This window comes from Phalacrocorax aristotelis, chromosome 17 (genome assembly GCF_949628215.1).
Source record: "Phalacrocorax aristotelis chromosome 17, bGulAri2.1, whole genome shotgun sequence".
NCBI lineage: Eukaryota > Metazoa > Chordata > Aves > Suliformes > Phalacrocoracidae > Phalacrocorax > Phalacrocorax aristotelis.
Window position 1 is genome coordinate 3,925,167 of NC_134292.1, and position 21,634 is coordinate 3,946,800.

Sequence of the window (21,634 nt, forward strand, 5' to 3'; positions counted from 1 at the left end):
TTGAACAGGTTCGCTTTAAATTTCTGAATTTGTGTTTGATTTGCACTGTCCTCTATGTGCTGAATTAGAATAGTAAAGCGCAGTACTTAAGCTCTGATCTTAAATTGTTTCTGCCGAGCAGGCACGTACACATGAGTGTCTTTTTTGCATCCCTCTGAGTTCTTCAGGACATTTGTGGGAGTTTATACCGTGGTACGGTTTGTTTCCCAGCTAACAATTTCCTCTTGGTTGTTGAGAGCCTTAATTGCTTTGAGGTCTTCTATTAAAAACTTTGTAGATGTTGCCAGTATTTTGTGTCTGTCTTGTAAGTCGAGCTGTTGTGGAGGGAAGGTCTGTACGGTTAGAGAGGGCTGGTCAGCTGGAGTTCCTGCCGACTTCTGGGGGGGCTTCGTGGATATAGCCCAGATCTCTGAAAATGCCAATTGCACGTTCTTCAGTGTTTGCAAATTAAAAACTGAAAAAAACATCTCTTGGAAGCCTTTCAAGCACGCAACAACTCTTTCTCATTGAAAAATTTACTTTCATTAATTTTATCATGTATATTTTAAGTGGGAGCAGTCATAACAAACTCATACTAACAGGGCGATCTGCAAAAGCGGAACGATTACAGTCCCAGGAAAACTCTCCTGCGTGGTTGCTGCTAAAAGTTTCTAGGAAAGTAAGGTGTGACAGTGGTTAATTTGGAGATGGAAGAAGGGGATGATGTGGGTTACTGGGTTTGTGACTGCATCTGGTGCGGTTTAACTTGGTTCTCCTGGACTACTTCTGAGCGGAATAGCGGCCCGTAGGTTCAGAGTGTGCTACTGCTAAGTCATTTCCACTTATTAAGTACTTGGAAAAATCCTTTTTGTTGCCATCAGGGGGAGCTTTTGAGATCTTTAAAGAGTGAAAAAAAAATATTAAAAAAAAAAAAAAAGAAAGGAGGAAAAAAAAGAAACGTCCCAGCTCAGAAACAGAGATCTACAAACCAGCAAGCAGCCAGAATCTTACCTGTGGCTACAACTAAGCCAAGGAAACCAGGAGAGCTGAATTCCTTAGACTGAAAAATTAGCAATATTGAGAGAGGATTTTTTGACTCAACCCACCAATAAAATTAATAATTTTTTTTATTATTATTTAAAAAAAAACAGGAGTCTTTGGAGCATTCAAAAGCCAAATCCTGCTCTGTTTGCTACAGCTTCTGGAAGGCAAATGCTCTTCAAAAAGCTTCTCTCCTTTTAGCTCCTGATGATTCGATGGGGACCTTTGATGCAACATTTGGATTAGCTGCACACAACTGCACTGAGGGGGACCACAAAAGGGGGAGCCTGGCTGATTGCATAACTTTAAGAAAATAATAAGAGGAAAAGAAAGAATTAGAAAAAGAGAGAGAGTGAAAAAGAGAGAAAGAAAGAAAGAAAGCAAGCAATTAAAAAATATCTGAGACTCAAGTTTCAAGACTCTTTATGTGCTGCAGAGGAGCATAAGGTTTACCAGCAAAGTGCAACGGGGAGTCTGAGAGGAGAAATAGCTTTCTCTTTTGCCAAGAAAAAAAAATAGGAATGTGTGTTTTGGACTGGACTGAGAAAGAAAGCTGGGGAGACTGCAAAAAGGGGGGTGCAGGATTTTTGTCACATTGATCCATTCATCTTGATTGTCTTCTTTAAAAAATAAATAAGAGGGGGGAAAGTGATAGGGGGAAAGAGGGAGAGAGGAAAAGAAGGGGGGAAAGAAAACAGCAAAAGTGTTTGAACCTTTGGAGCTATCTGTTCCTTCAAGCTGATTGATTAGTCATGATCCCTGCAGTTTTAATGGGAATCATTCAATTGGGAAGGTGGAGCACCCTAGAGTAGATTAGCATATTCTTGTTTACTCATCTTCTGAGGGGCTTTTTCTCTTTTCTTTCATTTTGTGGAGAAGAAGGGAGGGGGGGAGGTTGGGGGGAAGGAGGGGGTTGTGGCTTATGTTATAAAGGAGGCCAAAAAAATAAATAGATTAGAGCATCTTTTGGGGGGGAGGGAAATCAGTGGGTCTGAGTCTTGGAGAAAGCTGGGGGGGTTGTTTTGTTTTTTTGTTTTGGTGTGTGTGTGTGTGAGAGTGTGTGTGTGGTTTTTTTAAGAAGAAAAAAATAAAGGGAAGAAAATCCAGCAGAGAAAAGAAGAGAGAGAGGAATTCCAGCTGTGGAGGAATAGAGGAGAAGAAGACAGATAGAGGAGGAAGAACAGAGAAATACATTTCAAGCAAGAAGGAGTTTTGATTTATTTTATTTTTATTTGTTTTAAGGAAAAAAAATCTATAAGCAGGAAAAAGAAAGAAAGAAAAAGAAAAAAAGAAAAGAAAAAGCAACTGAGAAGGGTTATAAAAAGAGCAAATACCAAGAAGGGTGAACAAGAGAAGAAAGTCAAGGCAAGGAGGAGCCCAAAGCTGGCAGATCGGGAGGATTTGCAGGGGAGAAGGGGGGGGAAGATTGGAAATGCAGCTCTGGAGTTTGCTGCTGCCTCTTGCGCTTCTCTGTACAGCCCTAGCCAGTGGACCCGAATGTGGGATGGACGAGCGCTCCCGCAGGGCAAGAAGGGACACCAGGCACAGCCGCCAGCTCCTCTACACTGCCCCGGGCACCTGTGCCACCAGGTTAGCCCGAGGAAGGCGCTCCACTGCTGGGCTGGAGCCTGGGCATGTCCCCCGCAGGAGGCAACAGCGGGAGGTAAAGGACGAAGAGGAGTCCCTTACCCCGAGCAGGGCGCTCTATTTCAGTGGACAAGGTGATCAGCTGCGGCTGAAGGCAGATATTGAGCTGCCCCGAGATGCCTTCACTTTGCAAGTGTGGCTGAAAGCTGAAGGAGGACAGAGATCTCCGGCTGTCGTTGCAGGTAGGTAGTTCGTCGTGCCTGTGGCTGCAGCATCCCTTTTACGTTTCGGCAGCCGGCAGAACAGCCAGCTGTAGGCGTGCGTGTGTGTAGTGGATGTGTGTGTACATTTAACTGTGCGTGTGTGCCTTGCAGCGTACATATGGACGTGAGTGCATGTGTAAACACGCTCGGGTGCGTTTATTATATATATATTCGGTGAAATCCCGGAGCTCGGCAAACTGTCTGAAAGTGTATGCTTGCAGAAAAAGTTATGTAAACTTTTGCATGGGGAAATGGCAGTATCCGGGGTAGGTTCTTTATTTCTGTGTGTGCGGATTAAGATGCAGATAGGAGAGAGAGCTCTTACGGTGGGTTTTTACCTAATTTTCAGGTTGGAAAACTGTAAATAGAGCATTTGAAAGCAGCTTGTATGTATGTATGAAAAGAAATGTATGTGTCTAGTGTGTGGCTGCAAAGAAATGCATATCTAAGGTCCCTATACGATTTCCTTGGGTTTATTAGCTCTTCAGTGTACTTCTCTGTTACCTTTTTAGATGCAATGTTAGCATGTGGTTTCCAAAAAGCTTTAAAGGAACTTTTGGCTATTGTGAAACCTCAAATGAATCGAATGAGTTTATAAAGTTCCCAACCCCTCGACACTCAGCTGGGGCTGGGACTAGCGCTGCAGCTAGAGGATGCATTGAGTATTTTTGTCTCCCCTTAGAAATGGCAAGTGTAACACAAATGATTGTAAGGTCAAATAGCCCTATAAAATCATTTAGTACTCAAAGCAGCTACCAGTCTAAGCTGTCTGAGCTGAACAATCATGAGGAATATTGCACTTTTCTTATTTAAATTTTATGAGCCCATCATGAATTTGGGTCCTTTTCCCCCGCGCTCGCTCCCTCTCCCCCTCCCTCCCGCCACCTCCCGCCCTCTCCCTGCTTTAGTGATAAAGTGCAGCGAAGTTGTCGTGAAATCGGATACTTTTCCGAGGGTTACAAACCCTTATAAATGTTGCCACATCCATCTTCGCTCTGAAGGAAGTAATAGAAAATGGAAATGCCCCTGGAAAAAAAGAAAACAAGTCAGAAAGAGAAACGGGGGGGGGGGGAGGGGGGGGGGAAGGAAGACATGTTTTACAGTTCTTTTGGCAAGGAGATTCCCTGAAAGTACAAAGTTTCCATGTCCTGGGATGCCTTAAAGAGACAGGGAGGATTTCCCCTTTCCCTTTAGCTGGAGTCACTTCCTACCAGAAGGCAGCGATGCCTGTGCCGGGGGTACCGCGGCTGCCCCGCACCAGCCCCGCGCGCCTCTCGCCGGCCGCCCTCCCTTCGCCGATTTGCTCCATCTCCGCTGCCCCATCCCTGACCCGCGCGACTGTCGTCTCGCAGGAAAGTTGCTTTGTCCTAAGGAAAACAAAAACTAAGATGAACTCAGCAGAGCGTTGCCTTAACTTTCCCCAGTCCCGGCTGCCCTGCTGACTTGTGAGGAGGGGGACGCGGGGGGTGTGTGGCTGCCGGGGCGGGCGGGAGGTGCTGGGCATGGGCTGGTCCCTTTTGCCTTGAGTACGACAGGCAGACGAGTTATTTCATAGCTGAAATAGATTATTACTTGCTTTATTTTCCCTGGCTTTCTCACACTTCGCTCTTCTGGTTCCCAATCCTAACTTAAACCCCAGGGCTCAAAGTGCTTCTCTTTCAAGTTAGGGAAGGCAGAATTTGGGTTTACGCTGATCTCACCAGTGGCAAAACACGGTCAGTGTATTTTCTAATGTGCTTAACCCAACACCTAAGACCCCATGTCTGTCTTTGGTGCAAGTATCTCCGATTCATACAACAGGGAACCTAGACAAACACACACAAAGATCATTTGTAGTAAGATACTTTAATTGGATGGGGGAAGTTGGGTTGTTGCCTGTATAAAACACTTGACCCATTTTATGCATGGAAATAACATTCCACTGTGAAAAATGAAAAGAAATGCCCCAGTTTAGCACCGTAGAGGTTGCAGCTCAGCTCAGGAGGGCTTTGTGATTTTTATTTTATTTTGAAGCTCCGCCTCCCCCCCCCCCCACGCACTCTTGAAGAGGAGCCAGGTTTGGCTCTGTGTGTAAACACCTGGAAGAAGTCCAAGAGGAACTCACTCGGAGTACCCTCTGCACACCACAGCCTCCCAGACCTGCAGCAAGCTTAGGGAGAGATTACGCTTCCCTCAGTGAGGAAGTCAAGGGTTCTGGCTGCCAAAACTCTTGGCTTTCTCATTTTCACTGTTTTGGGATGTGACAGACGCAGAAGCCCTGTTCTGCCGTTGAAGCTGCATCTGTAGGACCCCACTGAAATCAAGGGGACAGGGACTGGGTCAGATTTGCTGACAGTGGCAGAAGTGAGTTTCTCCCCATCTTCCAACCCAGTTGTGAAGTGGGAGACTGTGTGATTGTACGGATCTGAGGGAGAGGGCAGGACTGACTGGAAGACAACTCTTTTTCGGAGTCCTGCTTGTATCTTCATCTACTTTCTGCTTTCTGCCTCTGTTGACTGCTCCCCTTCCACCCTGCCTTGCTGGCATATAAGTAGTCTCTGCAAGTCATACAGGAGCCACATGTGTGCCTATAGGGAAAGCCTGGTGTGTCTGTTGAAAATCTCATGTAGGACCCGAGTTGTTATCAGCTTCTACGCCTGAGCCCTGATATAACGGATCTCTTCTGCTAATCCAGGCTACAGGAGTTTCTGTTTCTGTCTGGAGCCAAGTCTCCTTACGTCACCCTCTGCTGCAGTATTCAATTTGTTTTCGTAAATGGCTAATTTTACAGGGCTGTTAAGAGGCTTCGTCATTGTGCCGGGCCATGCCCTGTCTCTGATGATAGGCAGTCCTTGGTGCCAGGCTCTGCCAATTTTCACGCTGGTTGGCAGTGATGTTATTGCTGCCCTGTTTGACTTCACTGATATCTGTTCTGGCGTTTGTCAGGGAAAGCTGTTGGGAAACTAGAAGCCTGACCCATTGGTCTGTGTTACGCAAAAGCTCAGAGGCGTTTTCGGAGCTGGGCTCTGCTTCGTTTGCGCGGCTCCCGCCGTGCGGCTCTCCAGCCGAGGCAGCTCGCAGCTCGTGCTTACTTCCCTCCTTCCCCGGGCCATACAGTTCTTGGACGAACGCTCCTTGGATGTGCGTACCTACCACACAGCACAGTCGATCCCTCTTACATACACACACATGTGCACGTGGTATTAATCACGCAAGTTTGTACACTTTCCCCTGTAGAGTCTTTGAATGCATCTCTAGTTGTGAAGGAAGGAGTTAAGGTCCAGACTGTAGTCAAGTTAGGTAATACACATGCCATGCAAAATAAGACGCTTCAAAGCACCGTTGACCTTGCTTCTGTTGTCATCAAAGATATTTCAGTTCTACTGTGAAAATGCAACTCCATCCTAAGAAACAGGATCCTCCCGAGTCCCTGTCAGGGTGTTTTCTGGTGTATGGCTCAGGAGCGGGGTAGCTCATGTTTTCACAGGAATGAGATGTTGACTCTTTACTGGCTGGGAGCTGCGAGGAGCGGGATGAATGATCGGCAGTGGGAGCTGGAGTAAGAAGGCGTGCCTGCTCTGAAGAGTGAAAGTTGTTTGTGTTTTGGTTTGGTTTTTTTTTCCCTTCCCGGTTTCATTCTCCTCTGTCTCTCTATTCCTCTGCCTGCCAACAGAGAGCATGATCCCAACTTAATAAAGCTTCATATGTAAGGGAGTGCCTATGTTTTCCCAACTTCAGTCCTTGATGAACATAAAACTGCAGCAGAATCCAAAGGGAAAGAAATGCCAAAATCAGCACAGTGGAGCTCACTTAAAGCCACAGCTCTTGCATGTAAGAGACTGAGAAACATCTGTGTCGGGGTCCAATAATTGGGCAATTATAAGACATGTAATTGACACTGCGTAGGTCTGTTCCCTCCACAGGGTTTAAGAATGTATGTTTAATTTGGGGGGTTAATTTGGTTCCCTTCGGAAGTTTTGGAGTTTGATATTGATTTAATACACTTCAGGTAGAATCGGCGAGCTGGGTCCTGTCTCCAGAGCTGATCCTTGTTGCAGGTGTGGTGGGAACTTGAGGACATTGTCAACAGAGAGTTACTCTGAGTTTCACTGGCGTTAAAATAACGGGTAGATAGATAATGCAGCATTTGCTCATCTTCAACAGCCTCTGGTCTTTTAATTGAATGAATTTTCTTGTTTTGATCTGTAACGGAGTACTAGAATTAAGGACTATAGAGTAAGTCAAACGTAAAGCTTGTAGTTCTGTTTTTAATTAGCGCTGGCATGTGCGGGTCCTGGGGTGATGGGCACGATGGGCGGAATGGAGTAACGGCTGGACCCAAGGGTCCAGATGCTCCGTCGGAGCGACAAGCCTCCTGTACACCGTTGCTGAAGGCTGCAGGTAGCTGTGTGGTTTTGGCTTCCCTGCAGACGGGTTCAAATGCTTAGCCACTTCATGACTATGGGTCTGGATAAAGCTTGACTAATAAGCCACTGAAAAAATACGGTAAAGCTTGTCATTTACTAAATATTTGTATTTGAACAGCACATTTCCTTCAGCCTGCAGAAGCCGGGACAGGAGTCAGAAACTGGAAAAGAAAAAGGATTTTTCTTTCCATAAGATTTCCAATTTTAACCAGTCTCGTTCTTTTGACCAGCTACACACCACACTCAGAACAGCACGGTTAGAAGCTGGTAGGGTTTTTATTTTTCTTACAGCACTTACTCTGCCTTACTTAGGCTGCTCTAATTAATAAAACGGTAATAAAAGAAAGAGGGAAAATTGACTCTGTGTGTGTGAAGGATGATAAATTTAGATTCCTAAATGATGCATGGCTGTCTCCAGTAGGCACGGAGATGTGTCCCAGGCTGAGCTTGCCTCTCCAAGCTTCATTTCAGCCTGATTTATTTCAAGCCAGCCTGTTTCAGTTAGAAAAACTTGCACGAGGCAGAAAGCGAGCTGAGGGAATGGTGTCTGGAGGGAGAGCGGGAGCGGGGCTCTCCTCGGGGATTTGTGGAGACGTCTGGAGAAGCGCAGAGCAGAGCGGCAGCAGGCGGGCCTCGACGGTGAGGGCGAGAAGAAGCCCTTGGAGAGCCTTCGCACACTAAGCCATCGCAGAAAGACAGACATGGTCGGTGATTCAGATGCCTGAAAGTTATTGCGTCAGGTTGAAGCTGCTCTCCGGGTCCCCGTGTCGCCTCCCCACACGGCAGCTGGCGAGCGTTGCAGACGGCCGAGGGGATCCCGCGGCACGGCCGCGCTGAGCAGAGGCGGAGGTGCCCACCATCAGCCCCAGCCACACGTGGCGTAGTGAGGGGTGCACTTAAATCCCAAATCCCAGAGGTCTCACTGAACACTGCAGCGATGCGAGGGGCAACGGTGGCTCCCTGGGGACCCTAACCCAGACCCTCCCATGAAGGTAGGTGCCACTCGTGAAAAATGGGACAGGTCCCCGCTTTCAGAGCGGGCCCAGGAGTTTGCTGGTGCTTCTCCATGAGCTTCATGTGGTCATTAGCCTTTGCCAAGGGCGGGAGAGATCCTTGGCTGGGTGTGTTGAACAGCAAAGAGCCGAACCGCTGGCGGGCACCTCCCTGGTCACTGGGGCCCGACCCCGGTTAAACGCAGCAGGGGCACGTCAGCTGGGCAGAGCAGGGATTTTTGGTGGAGAAATGCCTTCTTCAGCACCTGGGTCTGGCTCTGTCAGGAGGTAGGTGCCAGGCTCCTCAGGTCTGTCACAAGAGAGGTGCAGCCACGATGCCTGCCTGAGCAGCTTTAACACAAAAATACTGCCGGACCAATGAGTTTTAGCTACTCGCAAGACCACGGGATTAACTGAGTGCTTTCACCTTGGATTTTCATTGCTCATGCTGGCCTGAGCCAGAGAAAGGAGCCAAAATATAGTGGCTTTTTTCAAAAAGACATATTGAAAAAACAAAAATAAACCCTTCCATGACTGGGGTCAGCTGAAATGTTCCCGTATAATAGTTTTGCTTCCAATTTTAGCCGTTGTTTTTTCAGCTCCTCTTTTCTTTTCTCTGATAGAAATTATAGGAGCAGAAGCAGAGAAGGGACCACCTGGGTTGCCAAATTCAGTCCCCTGCAGTGTCAGGGATATAACAGCAGATAATTAGTCCAAACATTCACAGAGTATCCACTTTGTAGGTTCTGATATAGCACAGGCCACAGAAAGTTTCCCAGTGCCGTACTATAAACCAAAGATCTTTAGCTAAGACCAAGAGTCACCACTATAATATAACACAGGAAAAGAGGAGGACAGATTGACATCATCTTAAGTACCTAAAATCCAAAGCATTGGTTTAGAAAAGTGTCAAGTATGAGAAAGGAAAACATCTTCTGGTAAATGGTATCAGCTTTCTTCTTTCCAGAAAGTTAAAAAAGAATCAGGTGTTTTGACAGTTATGAAACTTCTATTGAAATTTTAAGTTAGAATATTTGCCAAAACTGATCCTTTCCCACAGATAGTCTGTTTTGATTAATTTCCCTTTTTCCTGAGAAAAATATTTTATCAAACATTTCCCACCCTTCTCTGATCTTAGTCTGTGTGGCAGTTCCTGCATCCCGTCATAGTAAGAATGAACGCGTCCGCTTTACTGCATTTTTACTTCTTCAAATCTTATACTCCAGATTATTCTGAAAATACATCCGAAAACTCTTGTTTGATCAAAACCCTCTACATTTTTCTTTCAACTTCACCAGCTAGTCTAATATCAGCATCATCTTCGTTTAACCTCCTCTCTCAATACTACCAGATTTTTCATCTAATACTGTCTTTACGTGATCAGTAGATATTATCTTTCTATTGCAAATATGCAAAATATATTGGACTTTTCTCTTTCCTAGCTGCTGGGCGCTTGCTTCATGCATTGTTCTGGACACAGAACAATTGGCTGTGCTGTCCTTGTTGTTTGTTTATTTGCCCAAAAATGAGACTTCTGAAAATGAAGGTGTACCTTCCTTCTGACCTTACGCTTCCATTGCTCTATGGACGTTTCCCTGCCCTGGGGTAGCTGGCATCTGGATGTGATCCTTAGTTTTATTTTAGCTTTCTGTGGAGTTGAAATGCTTGATTGTCCTTCTGCTAATTTCTGCTTGTCTCTACGTTTCTTTTCATTTTCTCTGGTGTGAGCAGGCATGCACATGCACACACAATTTCCAAAGCACCTTTGATTTTTTTCCCAGATCAATAGCGCATTTAAACTCCAGTGATCAAGGAAGAGCAGCTTGTTTATTTCCCTACGTATTCTGACACAAGCGGCAGATCTTGTCAACTGCTTTGATTTGATCTTAGTGCCTCTTGTAAAGTTTACTGTCCCCAAAGCCATCCATGAAGTCGGAGTTCTCTTACTCTCAACACGAGCAGAGCAGAACTCAAAAAGGTGAACAGGAGTGAGCATCTTCTCCCAGAATTTTACTTTCTGCTATCCTTGTTCATAGTGATCAGAACAATTTGCTTGGTTGAGGACTGTTCAATGTCCATAAGGTTGCCACTGCCAAGGGAGGGTGCAGGATGTATCATAGGTAAAACTATGAACAGATATAAATGCAAGTCAGATTATGCCTTGGTGAGAACGGGGCTGGATTGACGATGTTAGATTTACGCAGGCAGCATGGATTTCATCCTAAACCTGTGCAAGATCATGAAAAGATACCATTGACCTTGGCTGACTTTGCCTTAGGCTCTGATTTCAGTTGGTCTTCTACATCCCTCCTCTACAGCCTGGAGCCTTCCAAGGTCCTTGCTTTTACATCCTTTATTTTGGTGTCCTTTCTTGCTTTGGATACAAGAGAAGAAAAATTGTGAAGCCCTAACGTCAGAGAAATTGGCCAGGGGAAGGGGACATGTTTATTTTAGTTGTTTTTGCTATACTCCAAATCCCACTTTGGCTCCTGTCTCTTTCAGCCTTTCTCTTCCTTTTTTTTTTTAAGCATTATAAAGAGCACTTATTCAAAACACAACACTCTGTCCGGTTTTCTGTTTTGCTGGATGATGTAATTGTGTAACTTTCCCGTCCAATCTCTCCACCCTCTCTTATCACCATCATAGTCTCAGTTCTTTCTCTCCTATCTGGTGTCCTTGATTCCCCTGTCTTTCCCTTCTTCCTGCTCCGCACAGTTGCTGGTTTCCTCCTCCCTAGCAAGCGCGTGCCGGGGGTAACCCTGTGCTCTCTGTAGTTCTCATCTTCTTTTGCTGCGGGATGGTGGTGTCCCCTCCTCGCGGCCCAGGGGTGGCCGCCAGGTTGGTGGCTTCAGCCAACTCGTGCTGGGAGTGCTGTGGGAGCAGAGGGTAAGCAGGCTGTGTGTTCGTGTGCTTCGTCAGGCATACGCTCATGCATATTTTCCAGGAATTATTGATATTGTTCTGTTTAATATCCATCCTAGTGGTACACAAACAAGGAGCGAGCTGTTGTTCTCACAAAGAGGGAGTGAGGGTGAAGTGAAACTGAGAAGCATCTGGAATTGGCCTGGTGAAGCAGCATCTGAGAGATATGATACCAGCTCATGAAAGCCAAAGAATTGCTGTGTTAGAGAAGAAAACCACTCTGTTCTTTGCTGATTAACTCCTGGGGTCTGGTAGGCTTTCCTTGAGTCTTCCTTCTGAGTGATACTTAGGGCTCTGTTATCTCTTCTCCTTCCTCCCCTCTGCTGTGTTTTTCCTCCTTTTCTTTATCTAATTTATTGTCTATTTGCTTTAAATCACTTTCCCATATGGATTTCTGTCCTCTGACCCATCTTCCCCTCCCTCATCTGATTCCCAGGAGTCTTCTGTCGTCATGGAACTGGGAGAAGAGCGGCCCTGTTCCCGACACCGAGCATCAGCTGCAGGCTTCTTTCCCTCTTCGTTTTCTTCCTTGCCTGTTGTTAGTGTTGGAAGCATATTCAGAAAGATCATCCATTGGATTGAGGAAAGAGATCGTATCACCATTATTTTGTTTGTTTTATTTAAGACAGAGAAAGAAATGGAAAGGAAAGGCCTTCACTGTTACCAGTGTTACTTAGTTTTGAACGTAGGAGGTTTTTTTCCTCCTGTTCCAATGTATCCTGGTACGGTTATTTTCCTTTATCATTGCAGCAAGATTGCGGTTTTGTAGTCCTGATAACTGCCTCAAAACATCCTGCTGATGATGGTGATAAGTTTCTCAGGCATGAGAGAACATTGCCCTTAAAATCAGGGAAACTGAGGAACAGAGGGATGCTCTGATTTGTCCAAGATTTGGCAGTGTGCTGGTGACAGAGCTAGAAGCAGATCCCAGCAGGCTCGGCCTTCTGTTAAACCCTTTTTATTTTCTTTTAGGGGCAATGATAGTTATTTCTCAGCCTGGGTTGTTCTCCACGTGAAGTCAACACACCCGAATTCTTGTAGAATGTTTCCTTGTAGCTGCTGGTGGTTCCTCGCCGGGTAATTGTTGCTCTGAGCTGATGGTGGTTATGAAGTCTTTCCCCTGGTGTCACGCTGCTGGAAGCACTGGCAACATGGGGGGCGGGTGAAGAAGGCAGCTGGCGTTTGTGATGTGAGCTCTTTGGAGATGGCAGCAGATCAGATGGTCTTGAATTAATATCTCTGACCCAGACATGCTGGTGATGTTTGAATCAGCATGAACTATTGCATTTCTCAAATGGAACCGCATACGCGGCCCATAATGGGAGAGAAAAGCAAATATCACCGAAGCCCCTCAGTTCAGAGTGCTCTTATTTAAATTGGAATACTCTGATATTTTTGTTACATCTGCACATTGATTAATATATTGACTTGCTGAAGCAGCTTGTAAAGTACGTAATTTGTAACTGCCAAGCATGTTCCTAGGAAATGCTGAAAATCTGTCTCTGCATATATCAGGTTATTAATTAAGGGCAAAAAGAACTCATTTACCCCATAGTTAAATACCGACCAGGTGAGTGGTTGCAGAATGGGCTTTGCACACAGCGTGTTGGTCCCCCAGACTGTTCTGAGTAGGGGTCATCATCCAGCGCACGCTCTCATGGCTAAACAAGCGGTGTTCCTGTCGGGAGCGTCAGCAGGGAGGCTGTATGTCATACAATCCACGCTATTTTGTTCCGAATTCAGCAGCATCTGTGCTTGTACAGACTGAGGTGCTAAGGCTGAAATCTGGAGCTTGCATTACTACTGTCTTACATTGCATCTGTCTTGTGGATAAACAGAGCAGCCTCTCTGAGGTCAAAACAGCACCTTTCACCAGTGATAATTTAATGGGTATTATTTTCAGCGTAAAGTAGACAAGAATTGGAAGCCTCCTGTGCTGTAGCTCATGAATGGAGATGTTCAGGGAGAAAAGGAGTACTCGGAGAAAAAGCAAATGTTAACTTAAATGCATTACGCACACGATTTTGAAACATGTACTTGGCAGAGGGAAGGGTGAGCAGTGCAAGCCAGATTCTGCTGTTGAACACACCAATGTAAACCTAGAGTAACTCCTTTGGAGAGGAAATTAGGGGGGCTGCTCCAGACCGATGAACGTGTAGAATTTGAGGCAGAGGCAGAGTGCATGCAATGGGGAGAATGAACAAGCTGAGAAGTGGATGTCATGGAGAACAACCTCCAACCACCGTCACCGCTGTCGATGGTTTAATTTGGGTGTGTAATGGTTATGGTGATGCAGTGGGAAACATTTGTACAATGTGGGGTTGTTTTTACTTTTTGGAGCATTTTTCGCATATACCTATCGTAATCCCTCTAGACTGTGAAATTAGGCCATATACTGTTTTTACAGTGAGCCCTTTGTGTTTCCGGCAACAAACACTTCTGAACTCTGCTCTCCAGTCTCGCGGCCCTACACTCCTTCACCCCCTCCCATACTGTCCCATCTCCAGCAATAATATCCCCTCCTTTGTTTATAAACAAACACCCTCAGAGGAAGTTCACAGGAAGAAAAGTTAGTTAATGAAAATCAACCGTGCACTCAGGTCCAGGCTGTGGGTTGGAGCCAGCAGGGTTGCTGGATGTTTCCTACTCTGCATCTGCTTGTAGGAGTTTCTTTGATGAGATGTTTGCCTGTCTGTCTAACCATGCGACTTTCTCTTCTTTTCCCTTCATCACGGAAAATATGAAAAAAGAGGGAGTAAAATTATAGTCTCAATTTGCTTTAAAATCAGCGTGGGCAGTATTCGGGAACCCCAAACAGGGAGGCTAGCTTCAATGAACTTGTAGAATTTCTTCTTCATAAATCCACTGATTCTGTCTTGGCTTTTTGTTTGTGTTTTTTTGTGTGTGTTTTTTGGTGTTTTTTTTTTTTTTTTTAAACACTGAAATTTAGATTCTGGCTTCTGGCAAAACTGTTCTTAAGTTGGGCAAAGGCTGTAAAAGGACTAAAATAGCCCAAAGGAAAATTGTCCTACTGTAGTCTGACCAAGAGGCTGATACATCTGGCGTTGCACCTCACTCTCACAGAACCACCAGCTTGAGGAGATAGGAATGAGCAGCACCCATGGTGGTAGATAACACGGGACTGCGTAGTCACCATGAGCTCTGGAGCAAGGGGCAGACAGGCGTGGTAATAGTATTGTCAGCTGGAAAACATAAAGTACTTTACCTTGCTGCAGAGGTCCCCCAAAGCCCTTACAGCACAGGGGGAACCCAAGAAAAAAGTCCATTTCCTTGTGACTGTTCCTGAGTTGTGCCTTTAGTACTGCACCTTGGTGGTCTCTGGTAGCAGGTAGAGGAATTATGTGTTTGTTTCCTTCCAGGAGACACTGGAATCCCCTAAAAAGCTGTTCTGGCTTCTCAAAATGCATGGGAAAATCATCAGCTAAAGAAATGCTCTGGGCATGAGGGGGGCAGCTCTGATCAGGGCTGTGGTTCCTCATGGGTGCGGAGGTTTGGTATCAGTGCAGTGTTCATGTCACCGTCCCAGGCTCCCCTCTTCCATGAGCAGTGTCTTTGGAAATTGGGAATAAGGGAGTTTTTACAGATACAATAGATGCGAAAGTTGTGGCCTCACTTCCAGTTCTAAGAGCCTTGAAGTTACGTATGTATTACGAAAGGTCTGCGGTGCTGGCAGAATCTCCGTACCTTAAAATGTGATGGTTTAAAATAGTCTTATCTGTTGTTTTATGTTGAAAGAGCGGTTTCTGTTATTGTACAAATATTTTCTGCCATGTAATTAATAGCCTTACCTGTGAGAATATTCCAGTGTGGTCTCTCCACCTCCCACCCCAACGGGGGGGAGGACAATCAGAAATGAGCATTTCATAGTGCAGCACTGACAAAGTTTATCAGTTGTTGCACAATCCCTTTGCCTGTGAACAGATTACATAAAGATCCGAGTGGGGTGGTGGTGGAAATGGACCTGATTTATACTGGTGAGCTTCCTCCAAGAATTCCAGGGTAACTATCAACAGTTTCTCCTAGGAGGAAAGTTGAACGATTCATTCTTGCCCTTTGAAGAGCTCTGAATTAATGAAGAACAGAGCATCTTCTTCTCTTTGCGCTGGGAAAGACTGGAATTCCCCAAAGTCCTTTTGCTAGAAATGGTTTAATCAAACAGACTGTTTACATTCTATGTCTCACCAAAGGCAGTGCTCAAACAAGGGTGGTCTTCAGCTTTGTGCTATAATACTAGGGGTTTATTTTATTTTAAACATCAGCATACTACCAGTTTTACTGGGAGATGGCTGCATCCAAACACCTGCAGGCTCCATGGAACAAGCCAGAGAGGGACGCAACAGCAGCTGCATCTCTCAGAAGCAAAATGATACCGTGAAGGTCTGAGTTTCTTCTCTGAAGGTTCCTGCAGGGTTGGGATTTGGCAGCAAAGGTGGGCTGGGAGCATTTGCACTTGTGGACGAAGACACCTTGGAGGAGTGGCAGGAGGCTGAGCACTGGACCAAACTCTTCCCTCTGCCTCAAGCACTTGATGGCAGAGGCAGCGAAGCAAGGGTCTTTCTGTCCCAACCACATGGTTTTTGTCTCACACTGTGAAGGCCAAACTGTTTTGGTGAACAATCTCTGTGCTCTGATACTTAAGGCACTAAATGAAATAGGAGCCATGTATTTCATGAGGGAGACGGAAGAAGGAAATAAGATTAAGATAGCTCTTCCTACCATCACCCATCTCTCACCTCCCCTCCCTCGGGATGAACATCTCTTGCACCTATATTAAGAAACTAACACATTATTGCACATCTGTATGTCTGAAATTGTCCATAAACCTTGAGTCAGGATCTAAACTTGTGTTCAGATGCATTTAAAAAAAAAACAAAAAAATATTTTGGTATCTTCTGGAAGTGATGTATTTCCACTCCCCACGCGCGGGATCTTCTGTGCATCATTGAGGAGGATGCACGTAAGTAGGCAACATGGCCAACATTCTTCCAAACCCAAGAAATCCAACCAGCTGTTCAGCGGGGATGTTATTTATTGAGAACTGTCAATGTGTTCAACACATGGTATCCTTTGCACTGATGAACTCGCAGCCTGGCTTTTATGGGGTTTCTCTGACACTTGTCAAACACCGGTGACAGGGCAAGCTTGACAAGGCACACATTTTTGTGTGAAAATTATTATAGAAGGGCATTGCAACAAGATATTCTGCAAGGAAAGGAGAGACAGAGACTAGTTGGCAGAGAAGAAAACAGAGGCAGTTGCAAAGAGTAGAGGTTTCTTTTTGGCTGGTGGTTTTGGGAAGAGAACAGAGATTTCCTTGAGCGATAAATTAGATGCTTTGGGAGAAAGAAAGGGTGTTTGTTTCAGCAATGATGAAATTGCTGTGTGAGAGAGAATCAGGCTCCTTCTGCTAATTCAAGCTGCTTGTTTTGTCGCATAGTAGTTGGAGGTGGACAGTTTGCTCTGGGGTTTTAGTTGCTCCTTTGCAATTGCTCTGAGGTGTCTTCAGCTCTGTCCTTCCCACCTGTGAAGGTGGAATAATGGTTCTCAGCAGCCCTCAGAGGGATGCTGCTTGTAAGGATGAGGTAATATCATCAGTGCAGCACTTTGATCATGTGTGATGCTGTAAATGGCAAATGCCACTCCATTGTACCAAAAAGAAGAAACGCCTAGCCAAGAATTCCCGTTGGCCAGGGTCGCGCTAGGTCCCTGCAGCGCCGTGCTGCTATAAAGAGAAGGCTGAGAATGCCAAAGAGACAAAAAGACAGAGGCATATCTTGCCAATCTCCTACTTATCTATTTGTCCCATCTTTTTTCCCTTGACTTGTGTAAGCTCGTATTCGTGAGTATCACAGGTATTTATTTTCCCCTACTGAAAAACAGAGCTGTTGCCTGAACAGTGTGACTCTGGCCACATTCCCTCCTATTCAGCACAATGCAATCTTGGCTCTTTACTAGTTAATATTTTCTGTCAACAACCTGCAAGAAAACATAAAATCAGCGCTGATAAAATTTGCAGATGTTGCAGAGTTCAGGGAGTGGTAAACAATGACCAAAACAGGACTCTCATTTGGGTGTTTTCAAAAACTGAGAACATGCAAACAGTATGCATTAGACTAAAGCCAAATGTGAAGTCATACATACAGAAAGACGGGCGGCAGGTCATACATGAAGGATGGGTGGTGGGGGAAGGGTCTTTCACCTGGAAGCTAAATGTGGAGGAGTAACTGCCTCTTGGAATAGATAAAGCACGTAAATGTGAGCTGCCAGTGGGATGCTGTGGCCAAAGGTTTGGAGTCATCGTTGGCTGTGTAAACAAGGAAGCGTTGAGCAGGACTGGGGAGGTTGTGTTATCCTTGTACTGACACTGGAGTAGCTGCCGCTGAAGGACTTTGTCCAGTTCTGGTGTCCGCAGTTTAAGAGGAATGTTGTACGAAAGAGGAGTTAGAGAAAAAACATTAACAATGACAATAATTATATGATTTGTAACAAGTCTGGAAGTATTTGACTCAAGAAGATTAAGAGGTGACTTGATCATTATCTTTAAGTATATGTTTGAGGAATATTAATCTGATAATTTGAGGTTGGAAATCTAATAGTAGACGATATGAGTAAATCTAATGGATGCACACGGAGACTAAGCAACTTCAGAACAGAGAGAAAAGGCCGTGTTTTAGCCCTGAGAGTAGTCAATCCTTGAAAAACCTTTCTGAGTAAAATGGTGGACTGTTTCCATAACTTTCAAATGAAATGTCAGTGTTTTTCCAACTTACAAGTTCTTTAAAGAGGAGTTAATTCAGTTCTCAGATGTATTGTGCCTGAGTGCTTCTAATGTCAGATTGTTCTGGGTTTTTCAGCTATTACTACAAAAGTTATTGAAGCCAACAGTAAAGCACAGGTAGCACTAGGACACTAATTTCAAATCCTTTAATTTCCCAGTATTTCTGTGGATTCTCCTTGGCACTGGTAGGGTATTTCTAATCACCATAATATTTCCAGCTCTTTGTAGGGTCTCCTGGGTATCAGTACAATTGAATTGTCAGGCTCAGTTTCACGTGTTAATCTTGTTTAGATTTTGTCACCTTTAACTGGCACGGTGTGCTGAACAACAACTTGACTTTGCCCCTTCAACAGCCCGGTGTGCTGAAAATCAAGGCTGAAATCTTTTCTCATTGAAGGTAGTAAGAGTTTTACTGTTGACTTCAATGAAGCCAAGAATTTACCTCCAGAAAACAAACTTCAGGGAGCAAAATCAAAGTTTCCCTCTGGAAGCTGGAGCATTGACAATGTCAGGACTGTGAAGCTAATGCAGCAGACATCCGTTAAAGAAGTGAACGAGAAAGCAGAGAATAAGCTCGGCGTGACTTTTGCTTGTCATTTCCTTGCTGGGTGGTCTGTCTCACAGTCTCAGGGCAGAACAGCAGTCCCGAAGGGTATGTAGGCTATGCTGAAAGGAGCTACTCCTGTGACTTTGGCTGTGTTGCCAAGAGAAAATATAGACCAAAGACCTATCGAAGGTAATTAGTGTTCTGAGACAGGATTTCGTTTCATTTGAGCCATCCCCAGCTGGAGACTGTTCCTCAAAATTCAAATTTCAGCCAAGTGCTCGAAATGCCCCAGCCTGCTCCCTCAAACCCCATGTGCACATGTGTATATAGGCCTATGCACAGAGAAAGTAGTACGTGTACATGCTATTTTGTTAGTCTTCATTTCTTCGGTTCCAAATTTAACCAGAAGTGGAAGGGCTGAAATAACATAAGAAAGGTTGGACATATGATATTTCCTGCTGCTCAGCTAAACACAAGAATTGCCAAAAATCTTCCAAGGTAGCTTGTTTCTTTTACATTTTTCTCCCAGTTCTGCAGACTTGAGAAGGTCAATTACTTTTGAGAAGCATTTGACTTTGGCAACGCTTATGGAAAGCGAAGTAGAATTATGACCTTTTGGAGGTTTGCCCATCGCTGTCCCATCTTGTCTTTTAAGAAATAAAGGCTGAATTTTCAGCTACAGCCTTTGGTTTAATAGGTGTGAACTTGTTTCTATACACTTCTAAGACATCGTGAGTATCTGTGTGAGAATTTTCTTTTAGATGTCTATTTATTTGTGCTCACAGATCAAGTGATCACTGATATTTGTAGAGCAGAAATACAGGCTCAGGTATTTCCAGGAGGAAAATCATACCAAAACAAATGAAATTGGTTTCAAACTGAGCAGAAAAATAGAGCTCTAAAATTATATACTTAGGTTAGTATGTGGTGACTACAGCCGATCTGGAATGCATACTATAATAGTTATATCATGTTAGAGAGGCAGGTTTTTTCAGCAGGATGTTTCCTAGAAAGCAGAAATATCTCTGTGGTTTGTGTATGGGTTTGGAACTTGTATGCAAGTATGGAGCGGGGAATTTGAGGCATGAAATAGTCATGATTGGAGAAGGCCCGGATCTCTCACAAGCGACAGCAGAAAGCAGGCACAATCAGCTCCGTCCTGCCTGCTGTTACTGCCTGCTGTTCTGTGTATTGCATCGGAGACGTTTCTTTTAAGGTTGGTAAATTCCTCAGTTGTTGCTATTAGTACAGGACAGATGCAATCATATGGGAAAGACAGATGCAATAAGATATTTGAGTCTGGATAAGATCTAAGATTTTTACAAAAAGTTATTTAATTCTCACAGAGGCAAAGACCTTGCATGGGATAAATCAGTGTAAATGCGCTGGAACTACTCAGTTCTGTACTCACAAAATATCTGCCCAAGAATGTTCTCAAAATCCAATTAAATAACTAGAACTGTTTCAAGTGGAAATGCCCCTCAATTACAAAGATGAATCTAAGCTATCATGATGTGATTTTTACAGTCTCCTCCCAGGGTGCCCTAGTTTGAATTCATGGAATTTTTTGTTTTTGTTTTGTTTTTGTAATAATGTGGATGTTGGCCATCTGTCTGATCCTGGAAAGGTTGTAAGGTTGTCCCCGCTCCCCAGGTCCTCTTCCCACTCCCTCATTGATCATAATGTTTGATTTAGGTGCCACTAGATTTCCTTCTTTGTTCTCTAGCCCTGACCTCCCCCCCGCAACCACACAGGCATTGTGCAGTGGTGTAAAAGCTCTTCTCCCTGCAGCTGGAGTAGTGACTGCTCAGCTGGTTCCAGTGCTGCCCTAAAGCTGCTGTAAAGGTCAGAGACAAGGGAATTCTAAAAAGCAAAACAAGCTGTGGTGTTGTCCCCCCTTCAATCCTTGCTGTGTATTTTGATCAGCACCACAAGCGATCTCATGCGTAGGCTTCCACTTCTCGCTGCTCCGCGTTCCTGGCCATCGCGGGGTTCCATAGGGCAGCACGCTGGGCGTTTTTCCAGCATGACTACGGGCTTGGCCGCTGCTGCAGCTGAATGACTTGCAGTGCTTGCCAGGCACAAAGCACATTTTGAAAGGAAATGCCATATTGAACTCCCAGTGAGCTGATGGGTATTGTGCACGGTCATCTGATGGCACAGATGTGCCCCTAATAATCCTTCCAGGAGAACGTTTCCTCCTGGGATGCTCTGGCCATCTGATCTGCACTGAGGTATGCTGACCTATCTTGACCCAGTTTATGATCAATTCGCTCTGCTGTTTTCTAAAATGAGCCCAGAAACACCCCGTTATCATTTAGATTGCCTGGAATATGGTACTTACATGTCTTCCTTCTGTAGAAGATGCTCCCTGTGTTTGCTCTCAAGCATTAACTCCTACAAAAGGGAGGAAAGCCACTCCGTGTTAGCATGCACACGAGAATATTTATCTGCAGACCTTTGATAGCTAATCAGTATTTGGCTAATACTGCAGGGGGGAGGAGGAGACGTGGAAGCCTACGCATTCATCTGTGTGCGTAGAGCGACCCTTCTGCTGGTGTGCCATTGTATTTATGTCCTTTTTTGCAGGTTTGTGTGTGCCTCCAGTTTTGTGTGTGTTACTTGTGCACGTGTCTGTGAAAGATGGATGATTTTCATGCATGCCTCTTGATATGTAGCCGTGTGTTTTGCAACATCTGCTTTTAAAGTGAGAATGATGTTAACGCTGGCTTTCTCTAACAGTGAATACACTGCCTCAGCTTCCTTGGGATGGTTAATTCCTAACCTGGTGCTGCTGATCAGTGAGCACAGATAAGCTTGGAAGCTGAGAGGTGTGTTCAAGTCTCTTCGAGCCAAACCAACAAACCTACTGAGAGCTTTCCATTCCCCATATTTGAAGGATGTTTGGGTTTTCGTAAACACTAAACTCTGCTTTATTATCAACGGGCCACACTAGAGTGTCTAAAACTGGCAGCCGCCAACCTGAATTCTTGTCTGAATCAAGCCTGATGCGAAGCCTCCCATATTTATGACATACACCAGTGATTCTCTGAAGGAACATGCTGATGGCTGCAGAGTTCACGATTTAAAGTTATAGT

At 44.9% G+C, this 21,634-nt stretch overlaps 1 protein-coding gene across 1 annotated transcript in view; it reads left to right on the top strand.

The window, feature by feature from the left end:
- Positions 1-2,011: 2,011 nt before the first annotated feature.
- The window catches only part of PAPPA (pappalysin 1), a 181,284-nt gene continuing 161,661 nt past the window's right edge, over positions 2,012-21,634 (top strand). Inside the window, exon 1 of the mRNA XM_075111900.1 lies at positions 2,012-2,849. Within this exon, the coding sequence (XP_074968001.1) occupies positions 2,453-2,849 (397 nt within the window). The 5' untranslated portion in view covers positions 2,012-2,452. The remainder of the gene's footprint in view (positions 2,850-21,634) is intronic.